The following is a 26684-nucleotide window of genomic DNA, read 5'->3' as shown; positions in this document are numbered from 1 at the left end:
CAATCTAAACATTACATTACATTGTTGTATTTTATTATAACCATATTGTTATAATATTGCCATTGCAGTCCATGAAATATATTCGTATTCATAAAAGAATGGCAAAATGTTAAAACCATGCGTATATGGAGGATCATATTATATCCTATTATATCCTATATTATATATTATGTGCTCCATGTGTTTATGCGTGCATGGTTATGAGAACTTGTAATAATATATAAATAAATGATACATAAAATAATAAATAAATAGTAATTATTTTTCTTGTCGAGGACCCCCACACCGATAGGTTTGGACTAGATACGTCATTTAACTAATCTTGATTTTGCTGGGGACCGCCAGAGGTCCCCGGACCCCAGTTTGGGAACCACAGCCCTACTAGTAAACACTGGCTCCGTTCGTAAAAGCAAAGCTGTGTGATTTCGGAAACACGTGGAAAGCCCAAATACCAACGTCAGGGCCGCCCCGCCCCCTGCTGCCTCTGTCCAACCAGAGAGCCGACAGTGTGGTTTGTCACAGCCTTCCTCCTGCACTAGGACATTTGACGTTGCTACGGGGAAATTTTAATACCGAAAGTGTCCCCGGGTACAGGGTACAGGTAGGCCCGCTATTGAAATGGCTGCTACCGCTACGGAAGAAACACCAGCGTTGAGTATAACGGACGATGAACCGCTTGCAGAGAAAACCGCGGAGGAGGACCAGGAGAAAGAGAAAGGCCTTCCAGAGCCGAAAATAGAGGAGCCAGGCGGTGGCGTAGAGCCGAAAATGGAAGAGGCGGACGGCGAGCCTGGCGAGGAGCAGCCCGCTGCAGCGGCAGAAGAGGCCGCGGCCGAGGCGGTGACAGACGCCGCTGTAACGGCCAACCAGGAGGCTACAGCCGCTCCTGAAGAACCAGAGCAAAAGTCGGAGCCACAGCAAAGTCCGGGGGATTGCAATGGACCTGCCAGCGACAACACAGTTAAAGACATTAAGGAGGAACAAAGAGAGGAAAGCCGATCTCCAGGGATAGACTGCGAAAAGAGCAAAACGGTTTGTGAAGACGGGGAGAAACCCAGCGGTGGAGGCGGGGAGCTCGGCGACAAGAGGCGGCCGAGTGTTGAAATGTCATCCTCGGACGGTGAACCGTTGAGCCGGATGGACTCCGAGGACAGGTTGGGTTGGGGAAATTCATCTTGACCAGTTTTGGGTGGTAACGCGTTACAGTAATGTCATTACCGCCCCTCAATAACGAGTAGAGTAGGCCAACGAAATATTAGGTCAGTCTCAGTGATAGTAGCACTTACCACCAAAAAAGTAAGTCGTTTCTTTTATCACCCTCTGTTAACATACAGGTGGAATAACGTTACACCCCCCGATTGTTTTCTTTTTAACTAGTCGTCGTGTTCTCATAATATACTAGTTTAGATGAGAAATCTTAGAAACGTGTATCTCTGCTCAGATTTTGTTGATAAAAAGGATGACAGTTATGGTGGTGGAACGAATTGGTGTTCCCATTGAGTAGTGAAGTTTCATTAGTTTTGAAATAACTGATGAGTAAACTGTTACTTTTTGTGTTACCAGCCCAAATACTGATCCTGACAGCACTGCAACAACCCAGTCGTAGTGCTAGGAGCATTGAAACAGCATTGAGAAGGCGATATGTTTGATTTGGTATGAGTGATAACAGTGGCATGCGTGCGAAATCAGTGTCTGCCCTGAGGTTTCACGCATACTAGCTGCTTAATGTGGCTAGTAACATCTGCAGCTTTCCCTCAAGGCTGTGGAAAGCCTGATTGGGAATATTAAGATGGTGTTGATGGCCTCATTTCTCATGTTTTATAGCTGTGGACCTGTATTCTGTCTCTCTCTCCCCCTCCCTCCCTGGCTCTCTCCCTCCCTCTCTCTCAGTATCAGCAGCACCCTGATGGAAATGGAGAGCACGGTGTCCAGTGGGCGCTCCACCCCTGCCATGATGAATGGACAGGGCAGCGCCAGCTCCTCCGGGGCCAAGCCGGTGGCCTATACCTGCTGTTGGGACCTCTGCCCGGAGTGCTTCAACTCCAGCCCCGACCTGGCCGAGCACATCAGGGGCATTCACGTGGATGGGCAGAGAGGAGGGGTCAGTAGGCCTGGACTTGTGGATGACTTGTTGTTGATTTCTTCCTCTATTCTGGCTCACAGGTGTCGTAGCGAGCTAGACTTCACATCCAGCTGTAGCTGGAAAGTGACTGTCTAGAAACTTGAGATGGAGCTGAACAATGTGTGAAAGTTTTATTGGTTGCCAGATATTTCAGTCAAATGAGGGAAGGCAGTGTCATTGACTTGCTATGCGCCCATAATTTACCTGATGTACAACAACATGACAAACTTAAATAATGATGCCCATCATTTTGACCAAGCAGTGGACGCAGGTGTAAGCGAGCTTGGCCTTGTTGTGAAAGCCAAGTAGGTCATCTATATAACTTTTAAAAAAGGTTTTCTACATGTTGTAATGTGCAATTCATTTTCAAGTTCTGCTCGCACAGCCTACATAAGGTTTTACAAATTCAATCAGCTATGACGTTTGCACATTTTCTTTCTCTCTCGACAATGACAAGACGTATCAGAAAATGCTCCAATCACAACAACACCTGCCTCCTCAAAGGTGACGCTATCGCTGTAGACAGCATCAAACAAAGCCCCCTGGTTAGGACCAGACAAGCTCACAGACTCTGCCTTTGAGAAATCTCTCTTTTGCTTTCTCTCTAACAAAGCCCTCTGTGTAACTACCTCCTCTCTTCCACCATATGTTTTGCAACCTGTCACTCTTTTTCTTTTCTAACCCCTCTCCTGTATCTTCTTTCTCTTTGTCTAATTCCCTACTCTCATATATCCACTTCTCCTGTGGTAGTGAAAGACCCTCTCTTTGTGTGTGCGTCTGCATGTCTGTGTGTGTGTGTGTGTGTGTGTGTGTGTGTGTGTGTGTGTGTGTGTGTGTCTGTTCCTCAGGTGTTTGTGTGTCTGTGGAAAGGTTGTAAGGTGTACAACACACCATCTACCAGTCAGAGTTGGCTGCAGAGACACATGCTGACCCACAGTGGGGACAAGCCATTCAAGGTACGACTCCAAGAACTCTGATATGATGTACATTCTCTAGTTTTCTAGCCTTTTTGTCTGTAATTGTAACAATCAATGAAGTATCATGATGTTTTGGGAGACCTATCCCCAACCTGCTGTGTCCTTTCTGCTTTGCTGCAGTGTGTAGTTGGGGGCTGCAATGCCAGCTTTGCCTCACAGGGAGGGCTGGCCCGCCATGTACCCAGCCACTTTAGCCAGCAGAGCTCCTCCAAAATGTCCAGCCAGGCCAAACTCAAGGAGGAGTCGCCCTCCAAGGCCGGACTCAACAAGAGGAAGAAACTCAAGAACAAACGCAGGCGCTCCCTACGTATGTACCTAGCTGACACAACAACTGACTTCTTTCTAACCAATTTCTCAATGTGATTTCATACTTTTTCTTTTTTTTGTCAAGGATTACAAGTTTAACAGGATTTCCAGGCATTGTGGGATGAATTGTAACACCTTTCTAAATAGTGCTTTGGCTATGTGACATTTTTCGCTCACAGCTTAGCTGTGAACTTATCTTGTGAGCAGAGGCTGTGTGCAGTATGTCTAAAGAGATGACTTCAGCTTCTGACCTCCCACATCCCTTTGGTGGAGAAGCTAGAGCTGGACCACACACACACTCACAGGCAGACACACACAGGAACAGACACATCTGCCTCATGAAAAGCCAGGCTGACAGATTTCCCCCAGGGCAATTTGAAGGGATGTTTTGGCATTTCACAGAACAACTGTGAGTTTACTGCTGGAGCTTCTCTCTCCCAGCCGGGTGTCTGTGTTCAGGTAGCTAGTTAGCTCCCTGGGGGCAGGCTTAGCCTCACATGGCTCTGTCTATCACAGCATCACACAATCTGGGCTTCAGCTTTTTTTTTCGCTTGTACCCCTCTGCTTGACTTGGTTCAGTATGTCTCTGGAATTGAGAGGATTCTAGGAAATGGCCATGAAGTGGTAGCTGATGCATAACTGTGTGAGATGAAGTGCAAAAGAAAGATCTACATCAAGGTAGTGTTTCTGCATTCCTCTCTTTGTAACTGCAGGGATGTCATTTTTTTGTCGGTCCTGTGGATCTGCCATGGTGTTGCAGCAGAGCTCTGTCTCATATCTTTACACACACATGCACACACACAAGCTTTTACTCTTTATCTTAATTAGGTGTTCCAAGCACCGCAGAGGCTGGAACCCTATTGTTTTTGTTAGGAGTTTTTCTTCCGCTTCTTTTTCGGCTTTAAAACAATCTGGAGCTGACACCGTAAATCCCAGAACCCCCAATTTTAGTGGATTGGTTTCAAATCTCCCCCACTACTCAGCCAAGAAAATTACACTAGTTGTCAGATAGTGGCACTATCACAAGCAACTTTATGTTTTAGCCAATAACTCCTGAACTGTATAGCGTAGAATCTTTTTTTTTTTTTGGCCATGAACACAGCAATTAAATAATGGGCTCTAGCTGGATACTACAATGCATTTTGTGGTGATCCAATATTCATAAAAAAATAAATTCAATAAATTGGGATTACAGATAGGCTAATAAAGGTTTACAGATACAATACAGAACCTTCTGTGATTTTATTCTCATAGGCAGGTCAAAGTCAAGTGTCTGATTTCTTACTTAAAACATTCTTACCTAAAACTTAAAGGATAAGGCTGGTGTTTTTTAATGCATTGCTTACCGTCAACAAATCCTATGAAAATAACAAAATCAACAATGCGTTTGCACTACTCCTGTTACTTTCTGACTAAAAACTACCGTTTTTAGCCATCAACCCGGAAGTCATTAGCTCCAATTGTAAACTAAAAACCTTGAAATACAGCTCACAAGGGCATAGTTTCAATTTTAAAAATCGCTAACTGTTACCACGAAAAGTCAGGCTGTTGTAGTTATTACCAAATCAAATTCAATGGGAACAAATTCTTCATTACGCCGGGAACTATTTTCGGTGCTACGGAACTACTTTCCTGAGATTGAAAACGTGTTTACAGCCGTCTTATTAAGTTGCCTGAGGAAAAAGTTGGCTGGCCCGGTGCATCACGATGATGAAATATGCTGCCCAGAGCAACAGCATGTCTCTTTGACATGTTTTTAATGTTTTTTTTTTTAATACAATGGAGTTCTATGGCTGCTGGGACATGGCTTCATTGGGCACCGGCTACATGGACAAGACTTGTTGGTAAAACAAAATCATTGCTGATTTTGTTATTTTCATAGGATTTGTTGACGGTAAGCAATGCATTAGAAAACGCCAGCCTTATCCTTTAAGCCAAGCGACGTTAGCCCTGATCAATTAGTGCAACTGAAAGCAACACAAGATGGCATGTAGCAATCAACAGGTGGATAATTGAAAATGGAGTCACTATTCCTATGCTCATATAAGAGATTATTTATCTCAACTCATGCACCACTGAATATCCACATATTTACTTTTCAGCAGTTCAAAAGCTCCTGCCTACCAAATCAATGTACTGTATGTGCGTGAATGTGAACCTCAAAGTGCTTTGGCGCCATCATGTGGTGGTAATGTTCAACAACAGCACAAACATAAATCTTTGAGTGTGATTTCAAAAGAAAAGATCACTGGTCTGGGTGTCTATGTGTGAAAGTCAGTATGGTACATGACTGTACCTTATATAGCCAGCACTATATAAGGTCTTCAGCACTGAAAATTAACTGGGAAAATTCTTCTTGGCAGGACCGTAGTACTGCAACTGGCTGCTTGGTTTCTGCGTTCGAAGGTCAGGTGCATGTGGGGTTTTTTTTATTACTCTTGCAAAGTTGGCTCCACCAAGTTTTATAAAGTGAAGATGTGCAAACCTTAATATAGTTTTAGACTAATCAAATTTCACGCACATATTTGTGAAGGGGTTCCAAAGTGCGATATCCCACCTATCTGTGTGTGTTTGGCCCATGGGCTTGGACCCCACTAATGGCTGCTTGCGGTGATTTGGGTTTGCTTCTCTCTAGTCTCTTGTCATTAATTGTATGTTTTATGTTTTATGTATGTTTAATTGCTCTGTAGAGCACTACGTTTTTATTCAAAATGCTTTATAGAAATTTTTGACTTGACTTGGTTATTACTTGGTTGATTTTTCCCACTCCTTTGGCATTGATACTAAAGCATTAGCTGTTGATGGAGATGATGGGAAGGAGAGCACGCTGTCTGGACCTGCTGTAGATCTACTGGTCATAATGTGTTACTGTGTGTTACAGGTTCCCATTGGTCATGGGCTTCCTGGAATATCATGGAATTTGCGGTGTATTCCAAACAGGGAAAGTCAAATTGATAAATTATCTGGTCAGCATATTACAAATGGGTCACTTTACAGGAATATACTGAATGTATTTTACACTTCTACACAGCAAACCCAACTGTAGGGGAAACCAGACTCTTTACTAGGGTTTGTTAAATATTCGATGGCCAGTCAGTGCCATCCACCACCAATTTGATAGAGGTTCCTCCCTGACCATAGCTACATAAATACAATCTATAAAACCTGTGTATGATATTCTTTGCACATTTATTAATTACATTTTTCAATAATAGGTTTGTAAAATAATGGGTTTGTAAAATATTTTTTAATTTATAGTTAGTAATATATCCCAGAAAGATTTTCATTAGTATGGTTTTAATGTCCCATGATCTAGCCTAACTGCTATGTTTTAGTGTCCCATGATCTAGCCTAACTGTGATTTCAGAGGCTTTTCCATCCTGCCAAGGGTCAAATTCTGGGGGGAAACACAGAATACTTGTAATTTCTGGCATGAAAATGGTGAAATTTAAGAATACTTACTACTGGCACAAAATATTGGCTATTAGCAGCTTTGGTACAAAAATATTGGCACAGGTTTCCAAAAACCCATATCAGCCGAACCCACCTTTTTATCCCATAGAAAAAAGGCATAGAAAAGTCAAGGAATTTTACAGCAGGGCTGCAGTGGGAACCCTGGTGTTCTGTTTGTGGGACTTTGCTCTCATCCCTGTCTGTCCCCCTCTCCCTCCAGCGAGGCCCCACGACTTCTTCGACGCCCAGACCATGGACGCCATCCGCCACAGGGCCATCTGCCTCAACCTGGCCACCCACATCGAGAGCGTGGGCAACGGCCACAGCGTGGTCTTCCACAGCACAGTGAGTCTGTCTGCAGTTTCACTAGTTTTCAATAAATGTCTCCCTCTTGCCATGCGTTTCCATGTAAATGGTTTTGAAGATGGCCAGTAGCAGGGAGAAATTTGGGAGACTGGGGGTGAAGAACGATAGCATTCTCTTTGTTTGGAGAAATGATCTGAATCATTCCCCCCGGTTGACTACTGAATTTATGTAAAATATTTGCAAAAACAACAATTTACATGGTTGACTGCTCCGTAACTTGTATGCTGAAACGTGAAAATGTTCTGCAGAAACCAAAATCTCAATTTAAAGCATCACAATATTCAATGAATGAATGAATACTTGTGTTACAATACCAAAATGCGGGCTTGGTTTCAGATATATTACTACATAGTTGGTATAATTCAAATGAAGCCCTAGAATCAGTAGACAAAGAGTTTTGTCTGACATGAATCTGTGATAAAGATACATTTGTTTTTAATACCTTTTGAAGTTGCTTAAGGGGAAATTAAGTTTGTCCCAAGTGTAAACAGCTCCCTTATTTGTATTACTCTCTGTGTATTATTTTATAAATAAAAAGGAAATATAAGGAGGCCGATGATCTCCTGGTATTGTAAGCATTCTGATTGACAAATATTTTCCTTCTAAACCATTTTCAAACTCTTATCTTGAAAAGGTCTATGGTTTAGTAGTAGTGTTACAATACACAGAACAAAGCACAATCAAAACACAGCTCAGACACTGCTGAAAACATAATTAACATACAGAAATAGGAAACAAGCCTGTTTTTCTTTTGTTCTGTCCTAGTCCTCATCACAAAAGGAATTATAGATGGACTCTAGTCCTTTGATGCGCCTGATTGTTTGGGACTCTTTGGGACAGATTTTTTGTGACCATCTTTTTGTAATTTTCTTTTCAGACAACAGGGGGCATTAGAGACTCACTTAAAAAAAAAATGGCTTTCGATCACTGCAGATTTCCTCAATGCACTTGAAGTGAACCTTGTGAATTGCCCCAAGGCTTAATGTTGTTTTTCTCTGAATCAAGCCTCACAGAAAAGACAATTGGCTTGTTTTTGTGTATGGTGCTCGGTTCATTCTGAGCCTCGTGTGCGATACATTATTAATGAGCTCTAAAGTGCATTTGCACCATCCGAAAGCCCACGTGATACTGAGGGCATATATGAGCACACTCAGGGAGAGAGAGATTTTTTTTTTTTCAGTGGAAGATTCTCCATCTCTTACTGACAAAGGCTTCAAAGCCGAGTTGGTGAATGAATTTTAGATTAGTGGGGAGTTTAGCTATGATGGCATTTTGCATGTGGAGGTTGAATGGCAGTTTTTTTTTTTTTGAATGACTGCTATTCTTGTGCAGTTCCTCTAGGGAGCGCTGTGTCTCCTGTTGAAGAAGCCCAAATTGCAGGATGATATTATTTTTTCCTTAAAAGCAGAAACAAGTAAAGGTCATCATCTGCTGCATAACTCTCTCTCTCTCTCTCTCTGTCTCTCTTTGACATACACACATAAACACACACACTCCCACTCACTTGTTTCTCAGCACAGTGTCCCATCATATTCATATTGCAGCTAACTCATTACTCAGTTAAGTCTTAAGTGAATGGAGAAGGAGTTGCAGTTGACAGTGGGCAAAAATCTCTAACTTGTTATATCTGCCTGTAGAGCTTTGGAGAGACAGTTTGTCATTTGGCGGTGTTTTTTCCCCAAAGAGTCCATGACTGCATACATTTTACATTTATAGAGGATGTGCCACTCTGCTGTGCTGCTGTGGCATGCCACCGCTGCCTAATCTAGCAGAGACAATTAGAGTGTGTGCATGAGTAAAGGAACTCCACATTTGCACCCCTAAGAGGAAAGTGACAACAGGACCTAGGGCGCTCCAGATGTGGAATTAAACAGCACAGATTCACACACTCACACACTCAAGTGCAGATTTGAAGGTATGTATATGATGCTGTTTATGTGATGACAGATGTGAGTCATCACAGAGAGGAGCAGAGAATCTATAGCTTGTATAGGGTTTTATCTCTGTGTGTGTGTGTGTGTGTGTGTGTGTGTGTACGGGTATATGATACACCTGCAGGTTATATAGGCATGTTTCATGCATGTATGTACATTTCCATTACGCACACAGTGAACGATAGCCATGAAGCCATGTCTTGCATCTTTTGCACATGTGGCTGACTCATGCTTAATACAGTTTCACTTGCAAGAATGTAAGCACACAATGTTGAATGGATTTTTAGACAAACTCACTGCTAATGTTGCACAGTTCCTGTCCATGTTTAAGTGTAGCTAAGAGTGTTAACATCGGTGCTATCATTGCTATAGTACGGCTCTGCTCTCAGCTCAGTCCCTCTCCTCCTTTCTGCTCTGCTCTGCTCCTGGAAACCTCAACTGCTCGCCACCGGCCAAGAATTTTAAAAGAGGTGCTCAGAAAAAAAACCCATGAAGATAAAGCTTGGGAAGAGGTTAAGAGAGGTAACCGCATATTTGGACACAGACTCAGAAGGAGGAAGAACGAGCCAGGGGAGGGAGAGAGAGAAATGGAGAGAAAGAGAGAGACTGAGAAAGAGAGAACAAGGAAAGGGGGTGAAACGAAGGTCAGGGTCATGGAATCGGAAGGAGATCTGGCCGTGTCGGGCATCCATTCTTCTTCTCTCTGACCCCTGGAAGACTGTGGTTGAGAGGGAGGGGGGTGCTGCGTCAGACTCCCGGCCCCAGCGGACCCTCCCAGGCCTGGGGAAAAGGAACAGAGCCATGGGGGTCCTGTGGAGTTTGGCCAGTGGGCCTGCTGACACGCCGGAGCTCCTCAGCCATGTTTATGGTGGGATATTTTTGTTATTGCGCCAATCTGCGTCATCCACAGCTTGACCCCCTGACACTAGACAGGCACCCAGATTTAGCAGGCCTGTCCTCCCCGGTTCTGGCCCTGCATTTTTCACTGCCTTGAGTGCCTTGTTTTGGAGCCACACTAATATCCAGTCCTCACTCCCTACTCTTCACTCTCTCTCTCTCTCTCTCTCTCTCTCTCTCTCTCTCTCTCTCTCTCTCTCTCTCTCTCCTCTCTCTCTCTCTCTCTCTCTCTCTCTCTCTCTCTCTCTCTCTCTCTCTCTCTCTCTCTCTCTCTCTCTCTCTCTCTCTCTCTCTCCCTCTCCTTCTCTTAAAAGATAGATTAAGATCGATCCCTCAAGACACAGAGACCTGACGTGATCAAACCATTCAGCTCACACATCACTGATTTCATGCTTCTTAAAAACAGGCCAGCGTCCTCACTTTCTGCCTTTACATACATGGTCGCGGCCCCTTTAAGTGTGGCCCGGACTAATAAACATTAACCTGGCGCTGTGAGGAGCCCAAGGCCACAGGCTGACTCCCATGCTTCTTTAATTAAAAGGGCAATAAAGCAGCTGCTGGTGTGCTGAGTCTCAGCAGCGGGGCTCGGGACAGAGATGGCGGGGCCCGTTGCGACCAGCGCAGAATTCAGCCCAACGCTGCAGCAGGGCCTGTTGTTGTTGGACGGGGCTGGGAATAGGCCATCTCTCTTCCCCTCCCTTCGTGTGGATGTAGGTGTGGCTGGGCATTGCAGCAGTAGCCAGCCAAACCCTGGTGGGGAGCTAGCTGAGAGCCTCTCGGGAGACAGGCGCTAGTCCACAGCAAGCCTCTGGAAGGCTTCTACCCAAATCAAACACTCCTCACAGTCCGATCAAGATACAGTGGAGGCAGATAAGCAAGAGTAATGCGAGATACAGTGTGAATTTATCAGCTTTACTGGGACTTATGGCCAGGAAAAGCTGGGAGGGAACTTTTAAAACTTTTAAAGATTGCTTTTGAAACGTCAAATAGGGGCCTTCTTCTGTGTAATGGCAATTTAAGTTTCCACAAGCAGTTCAGCAAGAGGAGTATGTTTTGATTGTGTATTTGGGTAGATTGTGTCTGTGTCTTTGTCTGTCGGCAGCAAATAATGTCTAGTCTGGCCTATCACTCAAATCCAGCAATAGCAGAAGTCTCCACTTAAGTACCCTACAAAGTCAAGCTGCAGTAACTCATCTTTATGTGTTTTAAAGGTCAAAGGTCATGGCTAGCATTTAGATTTCATATTAACAAAAATTATCTGTATAAATGATATGAAATGATATCCTATTTCTGTATCAACAATATTCTGTCGGAAAAGGGGATGAATGCATTTTCTCAGTTTCATTGCTCACACAGTTACTGCTGTTTGGCTTTGTAGGGCATTAATTGTCAAGCTTGTTCCCCTTCTTGCCCTGCCGCTCAAAGGGTAACTTGCCAACTCTGTCTCTGAAAGAGAGAAAGATGAGTATACACAAACATGTCCGTACCTAACAGTCGGCTGCTATTTGCAAAACTTCTCCCAGACACTTATTAAGGCACCAACCCAGCAACAACAAAATTCATATCTCTTAACATTTTGCATCTCTCTTCCAAAAAAGTGAATCAAGCTGGAGCCAAACAAGCCTGTTTTCTCAAAATGCCTGCCAGACAACTCTACAACTATCAGCCTGTCAAAATATAAATATAAATCCACACACCGGTTTATCATCCACAAAGCCCCTCCTGTATTGGTAGCAAAAAGGTATTTCCTAACGTATTAGCCGGTCTTCCATAACAAGTTAATCAAGCTGCCAGACAACTCTATGGGTAGCAGCCTGCCAAAAGCAAATAATGTCCCCTAACATTGTCCTAGCCTAGCAAATGCTAATAGGCATAATATACTCATGACATGTATCTAGACCTATTAATCAACATCTATTCTAATGCACCTGTTTGCCTTCCAGACAAGTTAGTAAGTCAAATTCTGACCAGAGAGCTCTATAGCTAGCAGCAGAACAAAAACAATTAATATACACAACCACATATGTCTCCCAGACAAGTGAATCACGCTGTTTTCCTCTTCCTCTTTTTTAAAACTCTTGCCAGGGAAACTATGGCTAGCAGCCAAGCAAAAACAATTAATATATCTCATAACTTATGTCAGCCAAGTTACTCAAGGTGTACCCTAACAAACCTGTTTGGCCTTCAGATGAGTTACTTTAAAGTCAAGTCAGAATAAAGTCGACTCTATAGGTAGCAGTCTAGGAAAATAAATGTCTTCTAAAATGTTTTCTTCCAGACAGTTTTGCTCTATGTGGCGAACTCCATGCATACATGTTTAAACATCAAAATTCTGAGTGGACCAAACATGCAAATCCTAATATACTATATACCTAATGCTAGCATTAAATATCTTCAGGTCGTACAATATGCTGCTGCCAGAATCTTGACCAAAACAAGAACATTAGACCACATAATGGCTATCCTTGCCTATCCTCTCCTCCCAACACTGGTGCCCAATTCATGCCAGATATGATTCAAGGTGCTTATGCTAATATATACAATATTATATGGGCTTGCACCATCCTATTTATCAGATGCACCATATATATCGCCAAATGCCCTCCATTCGCAAGATGCTGGATTACTTGAATCCCAGCTGTCAAAAACAAAGCTGCAGGCAGCAGAGATTTTTTCCTACCACACTCCCTTTCTTTGGAACAGTCTCCCTGTTGCAATGAGGGATGCAAATTCTACTGATGTCTTTAACTCCAGATTTAAAGCCTGTTTAGTTTTCACTATCATGTGGTGAATCTTAGCTTTGCACAATTACTGAAAGTGACTCAGTCTCTTCATCGAGTTACTAGTTAGTGCTAGTTCCAGTTCCTGCTGATGGGAATTTTTTCCTGGTCTGTGTGCACCTGTTCATTCATGTTGTTACGTGTGTTTGTGGGAGTAGGAGTAAGCAAGTAAGTGGGAGTAAGCAAATGAGTTCTTCTGCTGTCTATATGGGTGCGTTTCCTATCTTTTCATTTAATTTTGTGGCTGCGACTGGGCAGTATTAGCTTCCTTTGTGGTCCTCGACTCTTTCTCCCTGCTTGCCTGTGTTGTAAGTTGTTGTTGTCTGAGTTGGCGCTGATGCCCCGCGTCAGACGTTTCATCCAAGCGTTGTTCATTCTGTGTGTTTTGTTATGTTCCATTTTTTAAAAAGTATTTAATTCGAGCACCCATTACACGCCTAACCCTCCTGGAATGGGGATTGCTCTCAGTGAGGCCCTTCCCAATGGCTCTTCCATGGTTTTTTTTCCTAATGAGGTTTTCATTGGAGTTTTTCCTTGTTCCCATTAAGAGTTTAAGGGGCGTGTCGTTTTCATTTATTGTTTCATAATATGGGCGTTGCGAAGCCCTTTGAGACTGTAACCATGATAAAGGGCTATTCGTATAATAAATAAAAATAAATAAAATAATGCTGTACTACACACAGCCATCCGGTGACATATCAGTTTTGTTTTAAAATTTGGTCTGTGCATTTAGAGGAAACACTAACATGTATCACCATGTAAGGCCACGGCTCTTCAGCAGTAGGGCAAATGGTGACACAGAGTTGTCCATTTCTGAGATGTTGATTTTTAACAAAAAAAATTGACCTTTTGTAACTGTTTTTTCACATATATCTGTTTTGTATATACTCAAAGAGAAAAGCGTCATATTATAATCTGTTTTTGACCAGCTACTTCCTGTCGTACAATATGTGGTCAATATGTGGTCCACCAAAGTTTTACAATAGCTGTGTTCAGTCAGTCAAGATGCAAGTACATGCAAATGAATTGCAGCAGCATCTTGAGGTCATTGGGGTTACCGTGCACGGTTCCTGCCAGGCTGTGGTGTGTGATGTCTGTGTTCCGCCGTGCCTCTCTGCATTTATCCCTAACTAAGGAGCAGACCTCAACACACCATGGGCTGGGTAGCGTCCCATCACAGCCCCGGATTTCACCCAGGAAAACTAATGGCGTGTGCGCAGATACACAAGCGCTGGGCACCTGTGTGATCCGAATAAACAAGCCTTCAGACAGCAGGGCCTCAGATTGATCCCTAAAAAGAGTTGCACAGATATTCAAAGGGAAGGAAAGGGGTAGTTAAGAAAAAGAAAGTAGGAAGAGAGACAAATAATGATATGTAAATGAGTATTCTTTTCCTGCTGGGCAGAAGAGAAGAACATGGATGTAAGGATAAAAAAATGCAAAATTGTCAGATCAGTGAGATAAATAAAACAGATTGAGGTTCATAATAATTAATGCGTGTTTGGCTAAAGAGTGGGAGGGCAGGAAGAGCTGTGGGGAGAGGAGGAGAGAGAGATTCTAGGTCTCTGTCTATCTCTTTTCTCAGTGGAGCCTCCTCTCTCCTGTCCTCAAACCAGTTTCCATCAATGCCTCAGCCAGTCCCTAGAGTCACAAAAATCATTTCAGATATTCATGTGCGTAAGAGAAGTTCTTCACGTGTGAGCTCATTCACCAGCCTAAAAATAGACAACCCTAACAAAAAAGAGCCAATTGACGCAAGAGGTTGTATCTGGAGCTATTTTTGACGATCCTGGTTATTTTTTCTAGCTTTTCTTTTCCCCACTGACAATATTTGTGCAAATTCCAGACCAGTTTTACTATAAACCATCACAGCATGATAGCAAAAAAAATAGGCCAGCTATCCAGCCAATCTGTTACTGTCCCTACTGTATTTTCAAAAGTAGAAAGCACTAGACTTTTGGGGCTTTGCAGGCAGATCAAGTCTTTATCCTGTTGAGACCGTAGTTAATTTAGGTAACAAAACTCAATTGCACTTGATATGACTTGCTCTGTTACTGCAGAAAACAATGGAAACTATCAGACCCAGGACTGTCAGAGGTGCAGTCTGTGGTGCTGACATTATCCACAAAGAGAGCAATGATTTGTTTATGGCGATCACTGTCTAGCCTCATGTTTATGTTCCTGGCTCTCAGGAATGTCAGCTATGTGATCCACAATTCTCAGTCAAGTCTAGATATTTTTGAGATATCTGGCTTGTGCCTGGATTTAAATGCCTTGTTCTTATATGTTGCAGGGGAAAGTGGGATAGATCCCATTGAAAATAGAAATCTTACTGAGCCCTTGCATGCATTATTGAGAGTGCTCACATTGGTTATTAGTGTAATGATCAGCCACTGTATCACTTGATGAGACGTTTGAAACACGTAGCCTCATTACTAGTGGGGGGGGGGGGCAGGATGGGGGCATGTCTTTGAAGCCAAGTCTCGATAGACGAATGTTGCAGTATGGGCCAGACACACTAATGCAAATCTAATGCTGGTAGAAGCACAAATTGGCTTGTACTTTCTGAAATTAGACTATAATCTGTAGATTCAATTCTATTCCAGCACGTTTTTGGTGAAATGGTGGTGCACCACAATTTTTGGCCACGCCCACTGAGCTAGGATTGACTCGTATTAATAAGTTGCTTGTGATTAGTGGAGCTGATTACAGGTTCTTGGGCCATGCATGCCCAAAATAACAGCAATGTGGCAGGGACAAGCTGTAGTGGAATGGCAGCGAGAACACAGCAGTAGTCAGTGTCTGAGGTTCTTATTCAGTGTGTGGTTTTCTGTAGCATGACTCGTGTCTTTACTCGGTCTTCTCTGTGCAGGTGTTGGCCAGGAGGAAAGAGGGTTCTGGTAAGGTGAAGGTCCTCCTACACTGGACACCTGAAGACATGTGAGTAAAGCTTGCCCTACACTATATCCATATATCCTTTACCATTGTAAAGCCTAGGCTTTTTTCCCTCCTTGAGCAACAGGAGCGTGTACATGCACATATGCATATCTATAGTGTATGTGTATCTGTCTCTGATAGTTGTACGATTCTCTTTCCATCGACTCCGGCACTCAACATGCCGGCCTTTCCTTTACGCCAGGACTCACTATAAATCTCCCCAATGTTCCTCTCTTGGCTGAGCTAATATTTGTCGTGGATAGCTCCCAGTGCGAGGAGCCCAGGTCCCATTACAGTGCACAGCACTGCCTAGCTCCTCTACTTGGAGCCCCAGGGCACTCCTCAAAGGGAGCTGGGGGCATTCATCAGTCATGGTTATCAGCCAGTAGACTCACTCAGTGGTATGATACTCACGTTCACGCCTCAAGTGCTGATGGTGAGAAAACTGGACTAGGCTGATGTCAGAATCTGCCGTGTCCAGCTCCTGTCCCTCTACGGGTCTGGCACTGGTTTTATACCATCTGCTTGGCTTAGTGTAGCTCAGATAAACCATGGACCAGTCCATTGAAGTGTCTCTTAAACGATGGACTGGGATTCAGAATGAATTGCAGGCCTATATTTTTGTGGGTCCCAACTAAACTTCTCATTGAGTCTCAATTTAGTGTCCACACCCATGTCGGTAGAAATTTTGTGCAACCTCTGGACTAACTTGTACTGTAAATCTAGTTCAGCCTATTGGGGCTTGAGCAGCTCAGCCCAATCCTCACTACCTACCTATTCACAGCTTAGCCTCACTGAACTCAGCCCGGTGTAGGTGAACCCCGGCACCGCTGAGCCCCAGCTCATTTAAGCCGTTGGGCAGTAGGGCAGCCAGGATCGGCTCTGTGCTAATGAGATGGATCTCTCTCACAAGGAGAGAGCTTCAGAAGACACCGTGATCCTCAGCAGGGCTCTGGCCGAGGGGAAGATCCCACCACACTTCAGCACTCCCACACTCCCATTAAAGGGATTGCCTGCACCCCCTCTGAAGATGATCAGAGAGCAGAGCGAGGAAGAAAGTGCGCGAAGGAAGTGGGAGAGAGGGAGAAGTGGGCGGAGGGGAGACAGAGGGTGATGGAAAAGAAAGACAGAGAGGAGGAGCAGCACAGAGGAAAAAAGAAATACTAAGGGCATGATCAAGGAGAGAAGGAAGGAGGTGGAAACGAAAAAGAGAGGGGGGCATGGAGATACAGAGAGCAAAGACAGCACTGGGCAAAAGAGCCGGGATGATGCAACGTGAAGTAGATTGCAGCTGACAGCTTCCGATGAACATACTGTAGCTAAAGCCCCCCACCTCCCCGCTCCACCCCCCTCTCAGCCCTCCGCTGCTTCATCCCTCCTTCCTGCCTCTCCCTCTCTCTTTTGTCCCCCTCTGCTACACCTCTGCAATCTCCTCCTCACCCCACATGTGATAGCTGAATCGTGCCCATAGAGAGAGAATGTGAGAAAGAGAGAGCGAGAGATGAAGTGCAGTGACCGGGAAAAACTCCTCGGATTAATCCCAATCAGAGAGACAGAGATGGAGATGGATAGAGAGACTCAATGAGAGACAGAGGCAGAATGGATCACGGAAAGAATTGGGCAGGCAGAGGATGGAAGAGAGTGAGAGACGGGAGTGGGAGCAAAATGGTTGAGAGAGAGGGTGGGAGAGACAGAGAAATGTGAGGAAGAGACAGAATGGAACCGGAGAGAGTGAATGATAGAGAGAGAATTGAAGAGAGAGATAGAAAATGAGAGAGAGAGGTCCCTTTTGGGCTCCGTCCATGCAGGAGAAATCAGTGACGCTACTGAGTCATAAATTCGTCCGGCGGCAGGCGAGTGCTCCGGTCATTAATAAGCAAAGCCAATCCATAGAGGGGTGGGGAGGGAGAGACGCATGCTGATGGCTTAAACTGTGAGGGTGGCTGTATTATCCCCTTACAGCGCAAAGTTTATCAGTTCAACTCAGGGGATTAAAGTGTGTGTGCATGTGTGTACATCCAAGTAGTGATTTTGTGCGAGAGTCTTTTTTGCATGTGCGTATGAATGTTTTGAGACACTGAGTCTTGGTTTTAAGTGTGTGACAACGAGTTTCAAGTTAATGTTTAATGTTTGACTCAGTGTAGATCTAGCAATCTAGTGATGTTTTAATTGAAGCTGCACAGTTCCATCAAGTGATATGACCCTTGACACTGAGGTCAAGTGTCTGGACCATGTGTGTGTATGTGTGTGTGTATGTATGTGTGTGTATCTTAGTGACTGGCTGTGTGATCAGCAGTGTGAATGTGGGAAGTCATGTTTATTAATGCTGGAGCAAACCATTCACATTCTGACTGACACTCATTAACTCCATTTGGATTAACGAGTAACTCTGATTAACAATTCTGAACATGAACATGCCATTCTGAACATGAACCCAGCAGCAGCTCACTAGGGAAGGAGGGAGGGAGGGAAGGAGGGAGGGAGGGAGGGAAGGAGGGAGGGAGGGAGGGGTGACCATGCTTGCTGTCTCATCTTTGACAGATGGTTGAATGGATCCCCTACACGCTGTTGAATACTTAAGAATAACAAACAGTAGAATACACAGTCACAGACAGTTAAGGCCTTGAGCAACTGGATCATCACTGGCACATCACTATGGACATGTACAGCATGATTTTAGCTATCTATTAGCTATCTATTAGCTATATTATTTCTGTGGTCAAATGATTTTATTACTTTCTTGTAGTTTAAACAGTTAATAAAGTACAGAAGAATTATTATTAGTAGTAGTAATTATTATTGATTGTATTCAAAAAGCATGCATAATTAATACCAGTTAGTGTTTATTGTGCTAAACAAGCAGCCTGTTGAGAACATCTTTCACTTATCCCCCCCTACAGTACACACACGCACACACACACAGACACACACAGACACACACACACACACACACACACACACACACACACACACACACACACACACACACACACACTCATCTCTTTAACATTTTATAAGAACTGAAAAAATTATATTGATTAAGCTGTGTCCGCCTGTATAGCAATTCAATTCATATTGCAATCACAATATTGATTAAATAGTTTTTGTCAATATTGTGCAGCTCTATTCAGCACCTTTGCTGTTCAGTCCCATTCTTTCAGCTTAAGTTTTTCTAGAGGCTGCTGTGAGTTGTGCAGGTCCTGAACCAGCTCCACTGCTGCCTGCTCTTTCCTGCTTTGCAAAATGATATAGTTTAAAAGGACATAGGACTTCTCCTGGAGTCATTTTTGCTGAGGTCTAAATATATACAGTAAGCTGTTTTATATTCAGTATGCTGCTTTGTGATGAACTTATTGCTCCTGCCACCACTGGGAGCTTCAAGGCCTGGAGCCAGCCATCAATCCAGGCTGGAAGACTGGGCTCCGCTCTGGCAAGCACCCCCAGTAGCTCTCCCCACAGAGGCCTCACTCACAATATACATTTCTGCCTCATAAAGAAGCCAGCCAAATAACAGTCTCCTGTGGAAAATAAAATAAATCCATTTGTCTTTATTTGGCTTGGTGTGACTGAATGGAGTCTTTGGGTGGAGATGTGGATGATGGTAGGCCCATTTTGTGTGTGTGCTGCTACCTTGGTTGGTTTGGTCTTTTAAAAGCTGAGAGTGTGTGTGTGTGTGTGTGTTGTGTGTGTGTGTGTGCACATAAACACGAGTGTATGTGTTTGTATGACACACATCTGTGTGACATGCAGACCCCCCCCCCCAGTGAAGCTCTCCTGTGTGACTCATCCATCAGAGCTTAATAACTCATCAGCACCACAACGCACTCTGACATGTTTACAGTGACTTTGGAGTGGAATGTACATACACACACACACACACACACACACACACACACGTGTTTACTGTGTGTTTAATGCTCACCAGGTCCTCCTCTGTCATTGGAGGATTGCCTTGTATGAAGACACCAAGTCACGACTAAACCAAACTTTAATGCTGCTTTGAAGGGGACTGTTTCTTGTCTTCCCACTGCCTCTTCCTCTCAACTCCCCCTTCCTTTTTTCCCCACCATTAAAGGGGATATAGATATCACAGCCACACAATAAAGAATAAAACAACTTTTCAAAAGGGTTACATTTAAGAAACAACTATAACCAAAGAGCCTTCCTCTACACTGGCACTACAATTTGGAGCAGTGTTTCCCTATCTTTAAGATCTATTGGTGCTCTCCCACATCTCAAACATCAACACAACACAAAGAATGCCTCCATATGGGTTAAAACCTGGTTAAAACACACAGTTAACCAAATCATGTTTTAGCAGATATTAACCAGACGTCTCTTGCCATCATTTCCCCCATGCTCAAGTACTGCCACACGCATGTGCAATCACTCTATTTCTCGATTGTTCTTTTTCTTTTGTCTTTTTTCTTTTTCTACTTTGTACTACTTGTATTCTTTTCCCTCTCTCCATTTAACGGGAAACCTGCTGAGAAGACAGTTTTTTCCTCGATGTGTGTGTTTTTGTTTTTTTACTGTGGCAATAAAAATTTAAATTGTGTTGTGTGTTTTATAATTGTGTTACTGCACACTGCTGTGTTTTTAGCTTTTATAAATAAATAAAAGCATAGTGAGTGTAATGTAAGTGTACAATTCAGTTGAGGAGCAGTAGCTGCCTCACTATCAGATGGGCCAGTCCATTTCTGTTGAAGCACAGGGGTTGGGAGTTGGGCTTTTTGGCTAAAAATCTTTTGCCTCTGGGCTCTGCTCCCCCATTCTTTTGTTCTCTCTATAACCCCTACACTTTTTGCAACACATGCATGCATGTGTACACACTCATGTTGGACTGTCGTTAACCAGATCTGTGCCTGTGTGTGCATGTGTGTTCACGAGCAGGCTGCACACACTCACACAAATTCCCAGGAATGATCCTGATTCACATCTGCAGTAATGTACAAATCAAACTTGGGTCATATGCTGGTTGCAAATAATTCTTAGTCATTGTGTTAACTGATGAGTCCCAGATGGGTTGGATTTAGCACATCAGGACAGTTGAGATTCAGGTGAATTTCAAGTACACTGCTGTGATTGTCTAAACTTTGTGATATTCATTGAATTGTCCTGTATGGCAAACCCCACCCATGTGGTACTTACGTAGGCTAAAACAACCCATAAAACTATAATTTTACCCAGGTCTGGTCCAAATTGTTGTACGTTAACTTTATTAAGCTACTTTGCTTTTTTTTTTCCCTTCCTCTCTCCCTCTACCTGTTTCGCTTTCTCCTTCTTTCCTCTCTCAATCTCTCTCTGTCTCTTTTGCCCTCTTTTGTTCTTCATCTCTACACACATACAGTGCTGAATGTACAATGTGTGAAATGCTACCTGCACACCGTCCCACTGAATGGGCTGACTAGGCGTGTGAGTGAGTGATTTGGCTGGCTGGCTGCCTGCTTGCCTGCCTGCCGCCTGCTGTGTGTGTGTATGTGTGTGTGTGTGTGTGTGTGTGTGTGTGTGTCTGTGTGTGTGTGTGTCTGTATCTCTGGGGGCTCCTGTGATGACGCACATGGTGACGGGGGGAATGCTGGGGGTGGAGACGGAGGGGGGCTGGAGGAGGGAGGGGAGGTGCAGTCGACTCGCTAAGCTCTTTGTTTCTTTCCTCTGCACCTCGACTCGCCACGCCAGCGCTCGCACACTCCCTTCTGTTGCAGGGGGATCACGCCGCTGCGGGTACAGTACGGTGCAACTGTGCAGTACAGTACTTGATGTGTGTGTGTGTGTGTATGTGTGTGTGTGCCTGTTACTCCAAAGACATCACCTCTCCACCCTCCCTCTCGTTTTTGCACCCTTCAAAGAGGTGTAAGCCTGTGAGGTTGTTTTGATTTTAAGGTGCAAGGTGGCTGTACTTCAAGCTAGTTTCATGTCCAATCATGCGGGATACAGAGGTGTGAACACTGGAACGTACACACACACACACACACACACGCACACACACGCACGCACAAACACCATTGTTACATTTTGTAATTCGTCTTTTAATCTCTCAGTGCCCACAAGTGAACGTCAACTACGCATGGAGATAGAGAGGTTACCTTGATAATTGTCTACATTGGAGGACAGTACACTTTGTCCTCTGTATGTGTGTGTGCATGTCTGCACGCTCGTGTGCACGTTTGTCAAGTCCCAATGCTGTGGTGAAGGCCATGTTACTTATGGAAATGTACTCAGTGTTCAGAGGAAGGTGTTAACATGTGCTCTGGACTCAATGAGGCTCTTTGTCCATCTCTCACCCTCCCTCCACTCACCCTTCCTCCTCCTCCATCCCCCCTTTTCTCTCCCTCTCTCTCGTGAGAGCCCATACCCTGACCACATGTCCTCTGTGTGTGTGTGTGTTGTCCTGCAGACTGCCCGACGTGTGGGTGAATGAAACAGAGCGATCTCAGCTGAAGACTAAAGTGGTGCACTTATCCCAGCTACCGCAGGACACAGCCATGCAGCTAGACCCCAACATCTACAGGTGAGTGTGTGTGTGACAGAACCAATGACCTCCTTGTGCACACAGACGCATATGCACACACAGACAGACACACAAGTACACACAACCGCAGATCCAGGTGGTGTCAGTCAAACACATGCTGCTTGTGTCTAAATATGATCTAGTCCGTAACAAGATCAGTGCAGTAAACTATTACGGTGCAACAAGAAAATGTGCTTAAAAGCTCTTGCCTTTAACTTCCACACCCTCTATCTGTGCATTCAATGGTGCACCACCTGTGTGTGTGTGTGTGTGTGTGTGTGTGTGTGTGCATGCGTGTCATCCTGAACACTTTCTTCCACCAGGTGGCACCAGCCCTTGGCCTCAACAATCAGGTTAGAAGGGACAAGCTCAGACATTACAAATTGTGTGTGTGTGTGTGTGTGTGTGTGTGTGTGTGTGTGTGTGTGTGTGTGTGTGTGTGTGTGTGTGTGTGTGTGTGTGTGTGTGTGTGTGTGTGTGTGTGTGTGTGTGCAGAGCAAACATTTTCTGCTGCACAACCTGATCACGAATGGCAGCTATGGTCAGACATCAGAAACAGGGAAATACTGTGGCCCTGTCATCTAAGTAGACGTCCCATCAAAACTAGATATTAGTGATATATTCAGGTTGCCCCTACCTGTGTATGTTTTTCAGCTGATGGATATATGAAAATAGATGCATTTGAGGAAGTGACACGATCAACATTGCATCATTTTTTTGAAAATAGAAATGATCACAGCTAAAAATTTCAAAAGGAAAAACCTTTTGTTGCTACTGTGCAAATGCAGCTCCACAGGCTACATCCTCTCTGTGTCCAAGTGCGCCACATTCCTCTACACATTAGCTATGATATGATTTGAATCCTGTCCAGGTCTCCAAGTCTCACCACTCCCATTGCCAGTGAAAGGCAATGAGAAAATAAGGTTAGCTTTATGGCACACCATAAAAGGCTGAAAATCATTCCTGAAAGAGGAACAATGTGCCTAAAATAACAAAGTGGTCATCCTACCGGAGATATATGGCACACAAGTGTGCTGATCAGCACACAGGCTGGCTGATTTTAATTGGACCTGAAGGCTCAGTAACTGTAAGGGCTGCTGCTGGACTCTGGTTTCAAAGTTGAATATTACCGTCAGCACTCAGCCAATTTATGTCAAGGTTGTCCTAATGTATGAAATCCCCAAACAAATGAAGTTGCTGGTGCCTATGGTGGAAGATATAGCAGGGTGTTCGGACTGACCAATGTACATGTGGATGTGGTGGAGCAGTTTGGGATTATCTTATATGAGCAATATTTCCCTGTCCATGTTGTTGAGTATTCTTTATGGTTGGCTGTCTCTGTCACAAGCTCAGTAATACTTGACTGAAATCAACATAAACAGGCAATCACACAGTCAAACATGCATACATATAGTACACACACACACTAAAACATTCTTGCACATTGGCCTCACAAGCGCTCTGTCCTTTTCTTCCCAGAGCACTTCCCCAGAAGCGGCTGAAGCGAAGGTAAGCCCTAGCCAGTTCAGAGGTGTGAGTGGGGGTTTGGGATGGGAGATGCAGGGTGAGCTGGAAACTACTAGTACAGTATGTTCACACTGCAAGCAGCTTGAGACCCCAATCCATTTCCAGAGGTCCAGTAATTTTCTATGACAGACAAATTGGCTGATGCTGATTGCGGTTGCTCCGTTTCCATGTTTGTTTTCAAGGAAAAGTTGCCTACAGCCTTTGAACAACATTGCCCATCAGCAGCCAATCATGTACTAGTTTTGCTACAGTATAGGCCCCACCTATATCTGCAACACCATAGAGCAGGATAGTCATGTGGTACCGTGGTTCAATAAGTGATTTTCCCCATATTATCTACCCATCCAACTTCATTCTATTGTTAATTCTATTAGTCAATCTGTATCAAGTAGGCTTACATGGCACATACAGTAACACGCCGATGTGGTTGCTAATGGTTGAAATGCATAGAAACTGCAGTCCTATTGTAGCTCACAGCCTACAATTAATTTAAATTATTTTAATTCAGCAAGTGCAACGGGTGCACAAAAATGCTGACTTTCAATTTGATGCTGACATGACAGTTACACAGTACAGGACACTAGGTACTGGACCAAATGTAACAGGGTCACACATACTGTATAGTGCAGACAAGACATACTATATAACAACAGAATAAACATAAACTACAAATATACAATGGAGAAATATTAATACCAGGGAGAAAATTTGAATTTGGCATGCTCATATTGAACCGTATATATACAGTATATTTGTTGAATAAATGAATTCAAAGGTGACTGCCTTCCAGTCAAAGTCCCGGATGTGTGTCTCAGGAAGCTGAATCTGAATTAAGAAAACTTAATTTGAATTGGGAAACTGTGCCAATATGGCAGCACTGACATAGGTGGTGCAAAGTACAAAGTACAACTAGGAGAAGAGCAAAAGAAGCATAAATGACAGATGTGTAAGGTATGACTAGTTTGATAGATACTCTCAATAGCTTTTATCAGTGTCCATGTGCAGATTAGCAGAGTTGAGTCAGTGTGTCAGTCCAGAGTGGTGAATGTGTGCGTGTGTGTCCACTGTCCAGCCAAAACAACCTTTTGTCTTATAATAACTGTAGCCGGTTAACTCAGCGGGTTAGTCTTGCATGTTAATTGTACCAGACACATTCAAGTTTCAATAGTCTTTCTGCTGTAACATAGATCTAACAGAGTTGATGCTTTGATGGTAAAGATCAGAGCCTCGGGAGTGTAACCCCCTAGTGCTGGCTCCCCTGTGGTGACACATCATAGTAGCTGATTGCTCTATCGCCCACAGTTTGATGGTTCCCATGTAGCGTGAAGCCAGTTAATTGGGAAACAGGCGATTTCGAAGCCACGACCCTTGGCATTCTCTGGTTTCACTCAAATATGAGGTCATATTTGATCGTTGTTCATTATTCCATTAATTGACCCGAGTAGCTCAGTGCAGTAAAAGGCACTAGAATACATAGTGTAATGTGTCTGCAAGCAAGTCAGCTCAGTGTCTGTGCATTCAGGATAAAACCCATCCCTCATACTGTAATCTCTCTCATGTCACACTGAGACCGACTCTCTCTCTCTCTCTCTCTTTCTCTCCTGTCTTTGTACTCAGCCTGTAAGGACTCGACTGTGGACTTGGTACTTAAAGGGAAATCCTTGTTCATAGGAGGTTTATCTATATGGGATGGGACGCTCTTCATCTGTCTCTGCTGAAAGGGAGGAGTGAAGTGGAGAAAAAAGGAAGAGAGACTTGGTTATGCCGCAGTTCTCCACTTTCCCCTTCTCCATCTTGTATATTTGAAACTGCTTTTGTAACCAAGTGTGGTATGGAATTGGATTAACCATTTTAAAAGGTTCTGTTCTTAACAAACCTAAATGAATGTTTTATAACAAGCGCCAAACTGAAAATAGTCTTAATACTCAATGTTGTAAAAAAAAACAAAAAGTGTTTTGTGTGATGTTGTCAAAAAAAATACAGCATATTTTATAAATGTTTTGTGTAAATATTTATGCAGATTTGTAACTTATTTTTATACCATAAAATCCTAGTGTACTGTGGATTTGTGTAAGGTTTTTGACAAAAACCGTATTTACTGTGATAATCTATGTGGACTGTCACTTTTAGGGGAATTGGACATTTCTAGTTGTCGTAATGGTGTTTTAAAGGAATGAAGTCTTATCAAGTTGTCCTATTTATACTTACTGTATTCAATGCTGTTGACAATGTCGATGATGATGATGATGGTGATGATGATGAAGCCTGAGGTGTGCCAGTCATCTCAGACACGTACATGATGCAGTGCATATTGTTACAGGAGCAATAACTTGATAATTAAGTGCGCTCCCACATAGCTTGTCATCTGCACATCTGGAAGTAGTACAGCCGAGCATGACTCTGACATTTCAACTCACATTTTGACCTTTGACCTCTGACTAAAGCAGTGTTAACCGCCCACCGCCGAAACATGAACTGTGTAATATCATTGTTGTCATGATAGATTTACAGTACCGCTGTTTAAGCCCTCAAGAATTTATGTTGTTAAAATATTTGTGTTTTCTACTGTATGTTGTCACTGTTGGAAGTGGAATACTGTCTTTGTAATAAAACGGAGGAAACAACGGATATTTTGAAGCATGCAGGATGTTCGACACGGATAAAGATGCGAGGTGTTTGCACCTTGCTTGGAATGATATACAGAGGAAATGCTTCCATTCTGGTATGAATATGAGTTGCTTATGACTGCGTTGGAGGGGTTGGCTGGGTTATTTGGCGTCCATTAACAGAACAGCTTTGGGAGCGTGCTGTGGAGGAGCTAATGACTGGGCCAGCAGGGCAGAAGCCCCGCCGTCCTCAGCTGTTAGCGAACAC

The 26684-nt window shown here is 43.7% G+C and overlaps 1 protein-coding gene across 1 annotated transcript; it reads left to right on the top strand.

Annotated features, from left to right (window-relative positions):
* The first annotated feature begins 599 nt into the window (after nt 1-599).
* LOC139648150 (zinc finger protein AEBP2-like) lies at nt 600-26433 on the top strand. The gene is made up of 9 exons (XM_071524186.1): nt 600-1154; nt 1891-2101; nt 2971-3078; nt 3220-3406; nt 7079-7203; nt 15708-15775; nt 22170-22283; nt 23763-23792; nt 25428-26433. The coding sequence occupies exons 1-9, from the start codon at nt 619-621 to the stop codon at nt 25432-25434; spliced, it is 1386 nt and encodes a 461-aa protein (XP_071380287.1). The 5' UTR covers nt 600-618; the 3' UTR covers nt 25435-26433.
* The last annotated feature ends 251 nt before the right edge of the window (nt 26434-26684 follow it).

Source organism: Centroberyx affinis, unplaced genomic scaffold (genome assembly GCF_046629955.1).
Source record: "Centroberyx affinis isolate AG114_WGS23_722 - 3 ecotype Tasmania unplaced genomic scaffold, CSIRO-AGI_Caff_v1 ptg001163l_1, whole genome shotgun sequence".
NCBI classification, from domain to species: domain Eukaryota; kingdom Metazoa; phylum Chordata; class Actinopteri; order Beryciformes; family Berycidae; genus Centroberyx; species Centroberyx affinis.
This window is presented reverse-complemented; position numbering and strand designations above follow the sequence as displayed.

Bases quoted from the DNA above. Each gene is read 5' to 3' on its own strand.
- LOC139648150 (XM_071524186.1), top strand. From the start codon at position 619: ATGGCTGCTACCGCTACGGAAGAAACACCAGCGTTGAGTATAACGGAC. The intron at 2,102-2,970 runs GTCAGTAGGCCT...TCTGTTCCTCAG, and splicing joins TGGATGGGCAGAGAGGAGGG to GTGTTTGTGTGTCTGTGGAA. The intron at 22,284-23,762 runs GTGAGTGTGTGT...TTTTCTTCCCAG, and splicing joins CTAGACCCCAACATCTACAG to AGCACTTCCCCAGAAGCGGC.